Source organism: Leucopleurus acutus (genome assembly GCF_964270905.1).
Source record: "Leucopleurus acutus genome assembly, chromosome: 3".
NCBI classification, from domain to species: Eukaryota; Metazoa; Chordata; class Mammalia; order Artiodactyla; family Delphinidae; genus Leucopleurus; species Leucopleurus acutus.
In genome coordinates this window covers 53,682,462-53,697,127 of record NC_139145.1, presented here as the reverse complement: position 1 = coordinate 53,697,127, position 14,666 = coordinate 53,682,462, and the positions used below count along the sequence as shown (strand labels likewise).

The 14,666-nt window shown below is 35.6% G+C and overlaps 1 protein-coding gene across 1 annotated transcript in view; it reads right to left on the bottom strand.

Annotated features, from left to right (window-relative positions):
• LARS1 (leucyl-tRNA synthetase 1) overlaps window positions 1–14,666 on the bottom strand; it is a 68,916-nt gene that overhangs the window by 4,690 nt on the left and 49,560 nt on the right. Inside the window, exons 25-31 of the mRNA XM_082835981.1 lie at window positions 14,250–14,390; window positions 12,481–12,621; window positions 12,111–12,221; window positions 9,802–9,912; window positions 7,417–7,521; window positions 6,063–6,158; window positions 4,469–4,601 (exon numbers count right to left, since the gene is read on the bottom strand). Of these exons, the coding sequence (XP_082692107.1) occupies window positions 4,469–4,601; window positions 6,063–6,158; window positions 7,417–7,521; window positions 9,802–9,912; window positions 12,111–12,221; window positions 12,481–12,621; window positions 14,250–14,390 (838 nt within the window). The remainder of the gene's footprint in view (window positions 1–4,468; window positions 4,602–6,062; window positions 6,159–7,416; window positions 7,522–9,801; window positions 9,913–12,110; window positions 12,222–12,480; window positions 12,622–14,249; window positions 14,391–14,666) is intronic.

The following is a 14,666-nucleotide window of genomic DNA, read 5'->3' as shown; positions in this document are numbered from 1 at the left end:
TAAAGACAGCACTTGTCCCTTGAACAAATTTATGATCCAACAATCCTGCCAACAACTGAGCCCAAAAGAAATTTATTTATTTCAGCAATTCTGAGACTTTTCAACATCAAATGGTTTTATTTTATATGGTAGAAAAACACCATAAATGACTACAAATGCTGATTCTGGATTTACAGCTCATTCTAAGTGTAGCATGGCTAGTTTATACTTAACCTGATCCACAGAAACTGAAGGTATTTTCTGAATCACTTCCCACCCCTTTCTAAAGTAGATTGCTGGGTGGTCCATGAGCTACACTCCCTCATGTTGCCTTGAGAGTATGAAACTTAGCATGAGAGGGATAAGGTTTAAAAAAAGATAAAAGGAGACATTAATGCAGCTGGTGGCTATGCCAGGAGTACAGGTTATCCAGGCATTCTTATTCTCCTTGGGAAACAAAGACTAAAGGACTACAAGTTTAGGGTAGGGATCCTGGGGCTTATAGAGCAATTATCTGCAACTACCATGAAGGCAAACCCTGCCTAAGAGTCTTTGTAGAGTCTTTGCAGAGGCCATACAATCTATCCCCATATACAGCACAAGCCCTGAAAATTAAAATGGGAAAGGAGTACTTACAGTCTTCATGACAGCCATGGTCTTATTTGGGGGGAAGAACACAATTCATTTTAACAGCTACTGCAATTCAACATGCACATCAGTGATAGCAAATTATTTTCTTATGGAAGTAGTGACAAGTCCTACCGGCAGATTTTATGCACAAAGCCTTTTACGGAAGATCTGCCTGTCTCTCTCTCTCACTCTCTCTGAAACAGACCTCCCTCATCATTCCAAGCAATGCTGAATCAAACTATTTCAAAGAAGCCTTAATACCCAACCAGGCTTCTAAGTGGCAAAACACATCTGCTTTGATGTTTCACCATGTAGTTCACTACTGCCAATAAAATTATTGGTGCTTTCTTAGTGGTTTTACTATCTTTTCTTATCCCAGACCTCTCTTATCATTGAAAATGTTGAAATTTAAGTCTGCAACTACACAAGATTTAAGGCACTTAAAGATGAGAGTGATTGAGAGTCCCTAGGGATTGATAATGTGAAATGGAGCTTTTCACCTCCAAATTATTAGTTCATATGTGGCATGGGTGGTAAGTGATTTAAAGTCATTATCGTCAAATAGTTGCTCCATGGCCTTTGTGGACTGAATGACGATTTTAGCTAGTGCCTCCTGGACCTAGATCATAATCACCCTCAATACAATTGGCACTAATTGGATGACTTGCTGGCTATCACAGCAGACAGACTGAGAAATGTGTTATTGAATTTCACTCCTTTCCCATCTCATATACTCAATATACTCAGTCCCCTTAGATATCAAAGTATTCTGAGGGCTTCTGGAAAAGTCTTAAGTTTAGAGCTCTTCTGTAGATACTTGGAGGAATATCAATTACAAACTCCCCCTAATATTTCTATCTATTTTCCAAATTCACAGTAGCCACTAATACCAAACTTAAAGCACTTGATGATAATATTATTCACAGCTAGAATGACAAAGGATATAAGAATTATGCCAGAGGCTCAGTGAGAAAAGACGAGCTAAAGAAAACACATCAGTACAGTTCTAAAGAACCCAGTCAGTGCTGCATCTGAGTGCATTTAAAAGGGAGTCAGGTTTAACACTATATTATATAATCCAATTTCCAATACAGGAATAAAACCTCTTATGCACTATAACCTCATAATAATCTTATCCAGCATGTCCACACAAATATCTATTTTCTTTAGAAGCCACCATATTGTTCTTCAAAGTTAAGAGTTCTTCCAATTACAAAAATTTCTCATGACTGAATATATGCAATATAAAACAGCCAAAAGGAAGGCCACAAAACGGCTTCCTATATGTTCACACTTCAAAATTTTCAAGTTCTGCTTTTTGTGGCCTATAAGTTCTAAGGATGGCATTATCATTCTACAGTATCTGGTTTATTGAAGGAACACGCTAAATGTCTACAACAAAATGGATGAACCTTGAAAACATTTTGCTAAATGAAATAAGACATACAAAAGAACAATATTGTATGATTCCACTATACAGGTACCTAGAACAGTCAAATACATAGAGTAGAAGAGTAGTTACCAGCGACTACAGAGAAGAAGAACGAAGAGTTATCATTCAATGGGTAGAGTTTCAGTTTGGGATGATGAAAAAGTTCTAGAAATGGATAGTGTGATGGCTGCACATCAGTCTGAATGTACTTAATGCTACCGAACTGTACACTTAAACAATGACTAAAATGGTCAATTTTATGTTATGTATATTTTACCACAATTTTTTAAATGTCTGCAAACAAAAATATTCCTAGTCCTAACATATTGCTGGTACACAGTGAAAACAGTATCAGTGTTTCCCTCATGCTAGTACACACTTTCCCTTCACCCTCACAGGTATAATTCTCAAGGCCCTATCAAACAATGTTTTCTCCATAAAATCATCTCTGATCACCACAGCTGGAAATAATCTCACCTTTTTCTGTGTGTAAATTTTACTATATCTCTCTTACTGTACTCAGCAGTTTCTCCTTAGATTATGATTATGTACTTCAATAGCTTAGTCCCCTACTCCTTCACTAGATGCAGCCTCCTAATGAACAGTACTTTGTGGACTCCCCAAAGCCCCTAGTACCTACAAAGGAGTCTCTGCATACACACTTATCTCTACACACACTACACATGATATTCTCTCAAGAAATGACAACAGAAGGTACACATGAATGACTTCAAGAGAACAAAAAATACATGGTAGAATGAATTCCAAAGGGCTATTTTAAGTCTTCTATGTAAATGGAATGTTGTTACCCTGAATATAATTCCATAAATTGGTCACTGTATGGGATTTGTAAATCTTTTCAGAAAATTTTATACTGATGGTATTTGGCCCAATCAACTCTTGATTGCCATAAGAAGAGAAGAGAGAGATTATGCAAAATAGGGAATCTCAACATTAATTTGTCTTCATAATTTGAAAGAAAAATAATACAGAAACAAACTAATTCCCTTCACGTTCTTCTCAGCGTAAGACCAGCTGAGTAATTAAAAAAAGAAGCTATACAATCCTACTACTGGGCATATACCCTGAGAAAACCATAACTCAAAAAGAGTCATGTACCACAATGTTCACTACAGCACTATTTTCAACAGCCGGGACATGGAAGCAACCTAAGTGTCCATTGACAGACGAGTGGATAAAGAAGATATGGCACATATATACAATGGAATATTACTCAGCCATAAAAAGAAACGAAATTGAGTTATTTGTAGTGAGGTGGATGGACCTAGAGTCTGCCACACAGAGTAAGTCAGAAAGGGAAAAACAAATACCGTATGCTAACACATATATATGGAATCTAAAAAAAAAAAAAACAGGTCTGATGAGCCTAAGGGCAGGAGAGGAGTAAAGATGCAGACTAGAGAATGGACTTAGGACATGGGGAGGGGGAAGGGGAAGCTGGGACGAAGTGAGAGAGTAACACTGACATATATACACTACCAAATGTAAAATGGATAGCTAGTGGGAAGCAGCTGCATAGCACAGGGAGATCAGCTCGGTGCTTTGTGGCCACCTAGAGGGGTGGGATAAGGAGGGTGGGAGGGAGATGCAAGAGGGAGGAGATATGGGGATATATGCATATGTATAGCTGATTCACTCTGTCATACCACAGAAACTAACACAACATTGTAAAGCAATTATACTCCAATAAAGATGTTAAAAAAAAAAAGCTATAAGTTGTTATATCAAATCTAATCATAGGAGATCTAGACTTAATCTTGCTAAGAAATTAAGATTATTTACATATTTTACCCAGAGGCACACTGTCTAAAAGAAAGAATATGAGCTTTGGAGTCAAATATATCTAAGTTTGAATTCCAGCTCCAGGATTTACTAGCTGTATGAACTTTGCAAGTTATTTAGCCTTTCTAACCTCCATTTCATCATCTGCAAAAGGGGAATAATACCCTAAATGTTACAGGGTTGTAAAAGGATTAAATGGCCAACACATGGCAGACACTCAATAACTTTTACTCTGTTTCTCTTCCTTCCCCAGGAACAGATTCAGTCAAGCAGGTTAGTTTGGAATTAAGGGAATATGTTCCTTCATTCTGAATACTTCTGAGCATTGGAAATTGCTTATTACAATTTTAAAGCTAGATGGAATCCTGGAAAAATATCTAATCCAGTGTCCTCATTTCACTAAAAGAGAAATCAGTTTAGAGCTTAAGTGACATGGCCAAGCCACCAAGCTACCTAGTCACTATGTCCCAAAAGAAAATATAGGTGATTCTGGGTCCAACACTCTTTCCACAACATTACATGACTGTCCCTAAGCAGGACAGTTACTTTTCTTTCTCCCCTCTGCTTAGAACTCATCAAATCCACAAGCTACTGCCAAATGTGCACTTCAAGGAAACCATTTACCTTTGATTCCTCGGTCCACCTTCATTAAACGCCGGATTATAGAATCACGGTTATCTCCTTGCCTGATTTCAATTTTGGTTGAGAAGTGGCCATTGAATGGCTGAGAATTCACTAGGGAAACTGATACACCAGGCTAAGAAAATAAAGAGAAAATGACTGTTATAAGAAATCAAACTTGAATACTGCTGAGGGAGAAGGAATCTCTGCTAAATTTTTAATGCCTAATGAAAGACAGATTTAATTCTGGTATTCTAAAATCAAGACCAAGGGATATTCAAATATGAAAGAAAAAATGTACAAAATCTCATGCTTATAACCAAATGCCTAGGTAAAAATGACTATGAGTACACATATCAATACTGATGATGGATAAAAACAATAATTCTATTTTCTCTTCTAAAACTACCACCATTTATTGAATTCCTACTATGTACCAGACACTGTACGAAGCACTTTATAGACATTATTCCTGTATCCTGAAAGGCAGTTCCTTAAGACCCTTTTTCACAGATGAAAAGCTGAGAACCAGAAAGATTAACAAAGTAGCCCAAGGTCACATAGCTAGTAAGAGGCAGAGCCTCACCTTTACTGAGAATAAACTCATTTCTATGACATACTAACTCCACATAATATAAACGATATAGTTAAAGAACTTGCTCATTATTTTAAGTGGAAAAAGTCAACTGAGCCTTATGAAACTTAAATACATAGTAGCTTAATGGAATCCTTGAAAGAAGCTTGAAATAAACATATTTGTATGGGGAAAACTATTTCATGTACCTATATTCATGGCCCAAATGACTGTACTTTTAAAAGCCACCATATCTTAATGTAATGAGACTATTTATAATCTGATGATAAATTTAGGAGGTCTGCATGATCATGATTACTTCATTCTTTCAAAATAGACTTCTTCTGCTTGCTGCATTTTCAATTAAATGTGGTAAAAGTGGCAGGATATATGTAAGGCCTCTGCTTATCAAGAAAAGTAGGGCATTTTATGGACTCTCACAATGGCACTCCAGTGAACTTTACCAAATGCTGCCATTCTGAATGGATTCTTTAAGAGTTAATAAATAAAATCTCCCCAAACTTCAAAACCTATTTATCTTCACCAGTCATGGTCAAAAAATAAGAAATTAAAAAAGCATTTCCAGTATAATGGGAAATGATGCATCAATCTGGTTTATGCCAGAAACCAAAAGTCTTGAATACCATTACTAAACCAAAACTCATCTGAAATATGAAAGCTCCTTTTCACTGTTTAAAAAAGTTTCACATTTCAATGTCCACTATCTTTTTTTTTAAGTCAGGTTTTGAAAACCATATTCTTATTTTTAAAATCACAATCAACATCTGATGCTACCTGTGATAGTAGAGTAAGGAAAAGTGAGGGTTGCATTAACCAGGGAATTAGAGGACCTCATATCCAGACCCACTACTAACCAACTAAGTGGCCTAAGCCAAGCTAATCATTTAACTTCTCTGGACCTCACTTCTTTCCATCGTTAAAATGATAGTTTTAGATGTAAAGCTCTCTAAGGTCTCTTCCAGCTCTAAAATGCAATGATTCAGTGAGGTTCTTTCAACTTACTTCTGTTCTAAAAACATTAAGTGGTTTCCCAGGACAGCAATCTTCCCTGACTTTATCTTCTGCTTCAGAGGCAAACTTGACTTCTATGTGTTCTAGCTAAGTAGAGGGGAAAGATGGAAGTCATTAGTATCACTTAATATGATTGGAATTAGTCACCACCTCATTTCACCAAAGAGCAAAACCAAGTTCTCCACTTATCATAAAATGGCCTGTGCAGTTTTATTATTTTCCATATAAACATTATATGAAACCTATCATCAAGTATTTAACACTCATGTTAGATGCCTCATAGTATGTTATTTATACAGTCATGTTTACCATCTTCTATCAGGAAATCTGGCATCTACCTGCTGCCTAAAACAAAAATCAGTATAAAAGGCTTTCACTCAAATAAATGGAAAAACTCAGAAATGTAGCAAATTGCATATACCTAAATACAAGATGACCCTAAATAAAGTGTTCCCATTGTCCCAGTGTAAATATCCAAGAAGTTTTTTGACCTCCATGAGTATATATGAACATTTAGAAATATACATAAAATAGATGTCTACTAATACTTACTTTATTAACACATTTATAATTACATGACATAAAATGCTTATTTAGAAATGCTTATTTCTTCCATTCCTGTATTTCATAAGACAATTTTATTCAAACTCTAAACCTGCACTTTTTTATATTAGTGTTTTCATTATTACTAGAACCACTTTTTGAATCCTCTAACACAATTTCCTATAGAAAATTATCTTTCCTTCTGCCTAAGGTGAATGAGAGACAGCATTTTTAGAATCTATATATTAAATTGTCACTGGGGCAGGAAGATGGGGAGAAACTCAGATATGTGAAAGCTACTGGTAATGTTCTAGTTCCTGAGTTGGGCAGTAGATTCATGGATGGTGATTATATTACTAATTAAGAAAAAAAAACAGGGCCAAACATGGACCACTGATCATATATAATGAATCAAGGATTCTAATTAATCCAAATCTGTGATTCTGAGGTCTTAAAGGGAGGGGGTAAAAAAGGCAATCCAGAATACCCCATAATATGAGAGATTTTGAAAGCATTTGAATATAAGGCCTCTCCTCATTTTTTTTTACGGATAACTTTGAGAGGAAATCCAGGCATATACAGTTAGTATTTTAGGAATAGAATAACTGATAAGTGAAATAAGAGAACAGATCATTTCCTCTTCCTGTAACTTCTATACCACCCATTCTCTTTCCCCCCAAAATATATTTGGCAAAGGTACTAAACATAGAAGATGAAGTTTATAAAAAGGTTTATTATAAAACTAAAGAACTTGACTGTTTACGATAGTTAACTAGTTGTTATAATCCCAGGCCCCTCTTACCTCAAGGGAATTGGTCAGATAGACTATATTCTCCATGAGCACTGCCTGTTCGTCAAATTCTAATTGCAAATCCAGAACACGAGGTCCCATCTTCTCCAGATTTTCCTAGCAGCCAAAATGGTTTTGAAAAACAAAATCACATTAAGAATATGATGAAAAGAACATATTTCTCCCAAAGCAATCAGTCTCTCAAGTGATAATATCTTCAAATTTGAACAGTTAAAGGAAAGGCCTTGGACTCATGGTTTCCCTTATCTATGTTTGCTCGCTAATGAAATTACTCGCTGAGAGTAATTATCATTTAAAGTATGATAAGATTAAGACAGCACTGAAAAGACTAGAAGGACAAGGTTTTCAGATTTATAAAAGAAATATGATTTCGTTATTGTTAATTTACCCTGACTTTATATGCAAACCCAAAGAACTCACTTTGACAAGGAATCAAACAAATGTCTTAAAATACCCCTTCAGGTAACAAATAAAATAAATTAAATGTTTCCAAGATACCACATCTGTAAAGCTATTTCAAGAAACAGTGAATTAATAATAACCAAACAAAACATTCCTATAAATTTAAAAATTTTTTTAAAAGTCAGATTATATGGGTACTCAGATAATCCTGCGACATATAAAAAAACATTTCTTATTCTTAATTTTAACATTAAATATCAATATTTGCTGCTCAAGATGTAACCTTCAAGACCTAAGTTCATAAGCACAAATACAGCTAACTGCCTAGAACATGTTTCACTTACATGAAAGTGATCTGACATGATTCTTAATATTCACTACCTTCATTTACCATCCAAGTTGTTTCTTTTCCCATGAGGTGCTAGAAAACCCTTTTCTTATTCCCAGATTTATTAAACACTTTTCAAAGTTTCAAACCACTAATTTGCCTCATAATACCAAGTAATACCAATATTACTGAAAAAATATTTTACTACTCAAAAAATCTAACACTGGTTTTTCAAAAAGCCAACCTTTGAATCTAACATCATTTAAAATCAGTTTCACTGGATTCTATAAAGCATGTCACCAAAATTAATTGCCTCTGCAACCAACAATGGGATATTTTGTTGATTTCCCCATATTGACAATGGATCTGACATTATGACCAGTGGCACTAGCTGGGAACCAATGAATTATGAGCATACCAGCAAATATAACTTATTATTGTAGGTCAAGCCATGATTTTAAATTATTTCTGAAACTTCAAATACCATAAGGCTCAGATAGTTGACTCTGGTTCTAGGAGAATTAAAAGGCTTTCCTAAGAACACAATCTACTCCAATACAAGACAAGCTAAGAGTTTTGGTCTCTTATCAGGCAGGTATCTGTAGCCCACAAGATTCAATAATTAATCTAAAGTATAAGAATAACCATTACATGCTTAGCAGGCTGGAAGACACTGATATACATTTTCTTAAAAATGTACTGAGCCTACTTTTTGACAGGTAGTATTAAAATGTATTATGTGTATTAATTCATTTACTCCTCACAGCACTCCTAAAAGGTAGGTTCTATTAATTTCCTATTTTATAGATGAAAAACATTGTGGCCCACAGAATTTAAGTGATTTGTCTAAGTCCTCCAAACTAAAAAGTGACAGAAAACAGGATTTGGGCCAAGATTTGTCTGCCCCCAGAGTCTGAGATCTTAAGCAATATACAGTCTTCTTTCTGTTTCTCTTTGTCAGGAAATCCACCAGATCAGTTATATATATGAAAAAGAGTAAGAGTTTAACCCAAAGATTCTCAATGGGGCAGCTATGGTGGGGGACTGATTTTGCTACCAGGAGATATTTGGCAATGTATGGAGGCATTTTTGGTTGTCATAACTTGAGTAGGGGAGGGAGAAATTCTACTGGCATCCAGTGGGTAGAAGCCAAGGACACTGCTAAACACCCTATAGTGCACAGGACAGCCTCCCACAACCAAGAACTATCCAGCCTAAAATACACATAGAGCCATTGTTGAGAAACCCTGATCTAACCACTATAAACAACGTTTATCCCGTTAAGCTAAACCTACACAAATGTAGAATCTTGTTCCAGTAATAGGATCTAGTAAAAATACCCCAATGTAAGCCAAAAGACTATGCTTCCTCCTTAAAGTGAAAAGAAGGGAAGGTAGAATATGAAGAGAATCATTTAGTGCAGTAATTCTCAACCAATTTTTCTTCCACAATACATATATTTCACACACTCAGCAATTCCATACGTAAATCTCAAATCTGATCACTCACTTCCACAACCACTGATTGAAAAGTGCTATTTTAGCAGATTTCTTGGGGGAGACTGTGCCCAAAGTGTTCCTCTTACTTCTACTATCCTATCTAACCATTACCCATGTGGTCACAGCTGCACAAGGTCCACAGCTTACCTTAATCATGGCGACAAATGGCATCACTTTCTTCATGTATTTCTTCAATTCTGGCAAATTGACTAGTTCACTAGCAATGACCTTGTTATCAGGCAATTTTCCACTATTGGTCTAAAAAAAGAGTGGGAGATGAATGTGAAGAAAAATATTTTAAAGATAATATAGGATAGTAGATGTAGCCAGACATGAAATGGTGGCCTCTACCAATCTGCTAGAGAGCAGCACAAGAAGGTGCAGCCTCTAGCATCACGGGGAAGTGAAAGGTAAATGAATAATACAGAAAGGAGTCTCCTCTTTCCTCTAAATTCAAAGGACACATGTTTTTTCAGGTAAAGGAGAAGAGCATGTGTATGATGCTGAAATATTTAATTTTCCCTTACACTAATGATACCTCTAGGATTGTAACATTAGATCTAGTGATAAAATGGTCTCATAAAAATCCTATTTGTCTTCAAACTTCAAACTTCTCAAAGCATTTCATTAGTCATATCAAAATGAAAACTATACAACTATCATATAAGATGTATTATAATGTCTGCTTTTGAACACTCTGCCTTATAAATTATTACCACAAATGTGAAAAAAGAATCTCTAGCTATCAACCTGTTAAAAATAATATAATTTCTATCTACCAAAAATAAATATCTATATCATAAGCATTAATATGCACACAGTCCCAAATGAGCTGCCTGAATTTAAATTCACTCGTGCGAACATCAATAGAGGAGAAATAAAGTAAGCGGCCTTTCCAGACTTTTGGGTGACCTATTTTCTCCTTAATGTAAAAGAATCACACCAAAGCCAAGGGTTGGGAATAAATCTAAAAGAAAAGTAACATACAGTAAGATTTCCAATAACCTATTTACTTTCAATTCTAACCTTTACTAGAGTACATAGGAAAAAATATTTTCTCCACTTGCCAATACGTTGCTTTGAAATACATAAGAAAAAGGAGAAGGTGGAACACACTCTTTTTTCCTTATGTCACCAAAAAGGTGCCATATTGAACATAAGAACATTCTTGTTGATTATAAACTGACATTCTTTTAGTTCTTTTGGATGAAAACAAATGAAAATTTTAAAGGAAGCTGGTCATTCCAAATAATGCCAATAGATGATGTTGATTTCAAACTATGTAATCTAGTCAATAAATATAAGTAAAAATATAACTTCTAAAAGAACAGTGGTGATTAATTTTTTAATATCCGGGACATTACATACCATATTCGGTTCTTCTGCTTCCTTGAAAATGCTGGTATGAATATATACGCCACTGAGGCAAAATTTCATTTTTCTAACTACCAAAGTAGCTTTTACTCTTTTACTTACCGTAAGTCAAAACTCTGCAAGCAGATTCTAAAAGCTACACTCCATTTCTATCAAACGCAATCAAAGGAAGAGGTAGTTCTCCATAAAAACAGGTTCACATATTGTAGAATACAAAAATACTTGCTCTTCTCTTTCCATTAAATCTTACAAATATAAAAGTTCTTCTGAGTATTTCTTGGTTAACCATGAAAAGTACTGAGGCAAAATTCCAATAAAGGTCTAGAAAATCAAAGCTAAGGATTTTTCCTTTATATTACCACTTTATGCTTTGGCCATAATCCCTATTTGGTCTCTCTCTTTCTTTCTCTTTTTAAAGTGCGCCTTAATGGTTTCTGTCCACCAATAACTGTTGCTTATAACCTGAGCAAAAATTCTACAACATATACTTTGTTTCCATATTTTGAATGTGAAAGGAAAAAGGAAGGTGAATTTTTTTCTCTAGGAAAACCTAGAACTAAGTTTAAATATTGAGTTCCCTTTAAATACAACTATCATATTTAATAGCTATTTACCTGACAATCAAAAACACAACATCAAACTCTCCATTTCTATGGGTAATTATCAAATTGGACATTTTCTTTTAAATTACTCAAGAGCCAAGCTTCAAATTTTTTCAAACATAATAATGTTAAGCCTTCATGAATGCCAGTGTTCAAGGCACAACAAATCCAAAAGGCAAACTCAGTCCTTTTGCTTCATAATTTTAACACACATATGAAAAAGTCCCACACCTTCTGATTACATACAACTAGATCTAGTATTTTTTTATGAAAGTTTCAGAAATGATGAAAAACAGCTTTTCCCTCGGCATCCATTTAAGAGCCACCAAGGATAACAAATGGCACTCCATGCGTAAAGGTAATTAAACAAAGTTGCCTTTCTTCCCCTAGACATTGCCAACATCCTAAAAACAAAAGCAGCATAGGCAGAACACGACACTGCTGGGGTGAGGTGTGGGGGGAGTCTATTGAGAACGTCACCTCAAAGTGATGACGCAGAACTGACAGGGTGATATGTTGCCAAGACGGATAGTTCTTCGCCACATAGATGGTGCAATGTGAAGGCTTCTGAGGGAGCTGCTTGTCAGTCTTCTACAGGGCAGAAGAAAGAAAAAAAACATTTAATCACTTTCATATACACCAAAAATGAAAGAACCCTCTCCCAGTATATAGCACTACTGCCTTTAACTTAAAAAATATGCATACAATAGAACTGCATTAGAAATGAAAATAGTCCTACATTAGCAATGAAAATGGCCCTAAGGAAAGTTGTCTTTATTTTCATTACTATTAAATGTTATTTGACCAATAACTTTTAAGGAATGACATTAAAAAAAAAAAAAGACTTCACCTTCCCTTTAGCTGGTATCATATAGTTCTTGAGTCGCAATCTAAGGTCATGTGCTACTTCCATGAGATACTGAGAGGAGCGTATCAAGCTTTCATCCACAGGACCTGCCAGAGGCCATGAAGCATTCATAACTGAGTCGGGCTTTAAAAAAAAAAAAAGGTTCAGTGAGATTAGACAACACGACTATTTTATGATTCTTGGTTACAGTTTCATACCAAGACATGGTGTGTAACTGTGTGCTCAAAGTTCAAACCTGACTACACATAACACGCGTCCACAGACCCAGATCTAATGTTCCCTAGAATTCAAGCTGTGAAGTCTGACTCTACATTCTTAATTAGCATCCATTTGTACAAGCATATTGATACCCACACACATATGCTCACTTTCAAAGAAAATTATGTAATGCTAATTTGCCTAAATTTAATCTTTGTTATATAAATTATGCATACTCTCAGTTTTTATCCTACTAATACATCCAGTACTGAAAGTATGGCTATTTGGAATATATATCATGAGCACATTTTTGCATTGTTCACACATTGAAAAATACAAAAGAGCTTGGCTAATAATGCTGGAAAGGAGTTATTAAACCAGCCAATCTGTTTATCTGTAAGCCTGGGAGAAATAAATTTATCTTCACAGTAAGAATGCTAATATAAAATCCCTGAATATGCAGCCCTATATATGCCAGGAATTTTATATAAAACAAGAATATTTATGCAAGTATACACTTCTATCTTTGTTTATAAGCAGCTCATAACAGTTATTTACATCTTTCTCAGTATTTTCACCTTTCTAAACAAACAGTTGAGAAAACAGTATTAGTTATACGTGTATTCAAATACATTATAACATTTCTTAATAAGAATTAGGTGATAAACAACACGCACAAAGTCACATTATTAAAATATATACAATAAAAATAAATAAATTTTTTAAAAATTAAAAAAAAAGGGGGGCCTCCCTGGTGGCGCAGTAGTTAAGAATCCGCCTGCCAATGCAGAGGACACGGGTTTGAGCCCTGGTCTGGGAAGACCCCACATGCCATGGAGCAACTAAGCCTGTGTGCCACAACTACTGAGCCTGTGCTCTAGAGCCTGCAAGCCACAACTACTGAGCCCACGTGCCACTACAGAAGCCCGCGTGCCCAGAGCCCGTGCTCTGCAATGAGACAAGCCACCACAATGAGAAGCCCACACACCGTAATGAAGGGTAGCCCCCGCTCGCCGCAACTAGAGAAAGCCCATGCACAGCAACGAAGACCCAACACAGCCAAAAATAAATAAATAAAATAAATATATTTAAAATTTTTTTTTTTTTTTTTTTTTTTTTTTTTTGTGGTACGCGGGCCTCTCACTGTTGTGGCCTCTCCTGTTGTGGAGCACAGGCTCCAGACGCGCAGGCTCAGCGGCCATGGCTCACGGGCCCAGCCGCTCCACGGCATGTGGGATCTTCCCGGACCGGGGCACAAACCCGTGTCCCCTGCATCGGCAGGCGGACTCTCAACCACTGCGCCACCAGGGAAGCCCAAAAAGTTTTAATAAAATAAGATAAAATATATACACCGTGTGTGTATAAATTAAGGCATATATACCCGATGTAGCTTCAATTTAAGCTGCTGTAATAATTATGAGATAATGAACCCAATATTATTCTTGAAATACTCATTTTCAGTCTTTCTCTCTTAAGTAACATTATTATCCCAACATTTATTTAATGAGGCCCAAATCAAAACCACCCAGAACATCTTAAATGCATAAAGCTACCTTTCCCAGGAGTGTCCAGATGTGCTCACACAAATGAGGACAGAATGGAGCCAAGAGAAGTGTCTGAACTTCAATAAACCGGAACACGAGGTCTCGGTGCATCCCTTCTATGGCCAATTCACGGTACTTATCTTTCGCAGCCTACAAAATTTGGAGTTATTTACCATTTCTCTCCCCCACTTCTTTAAAATAAAATTATAGGAAAAAAAACTCAGTATCTCTATTTTAATGCATTTTTAAGTATTTAGTCTTTTAAAATTCCATAATAAACTTTAGTAAAGGTTTTACTTTATTTTTAACAACTGAAAATAAACGTGTATCAATCCTTAGGTTAAAAACAGTAAATTGTTTAAATTTATACATCTTTGATAATCTTTGCTATTAAGCATTTCTTTTTAAGTATTTCTTAGCCATTTA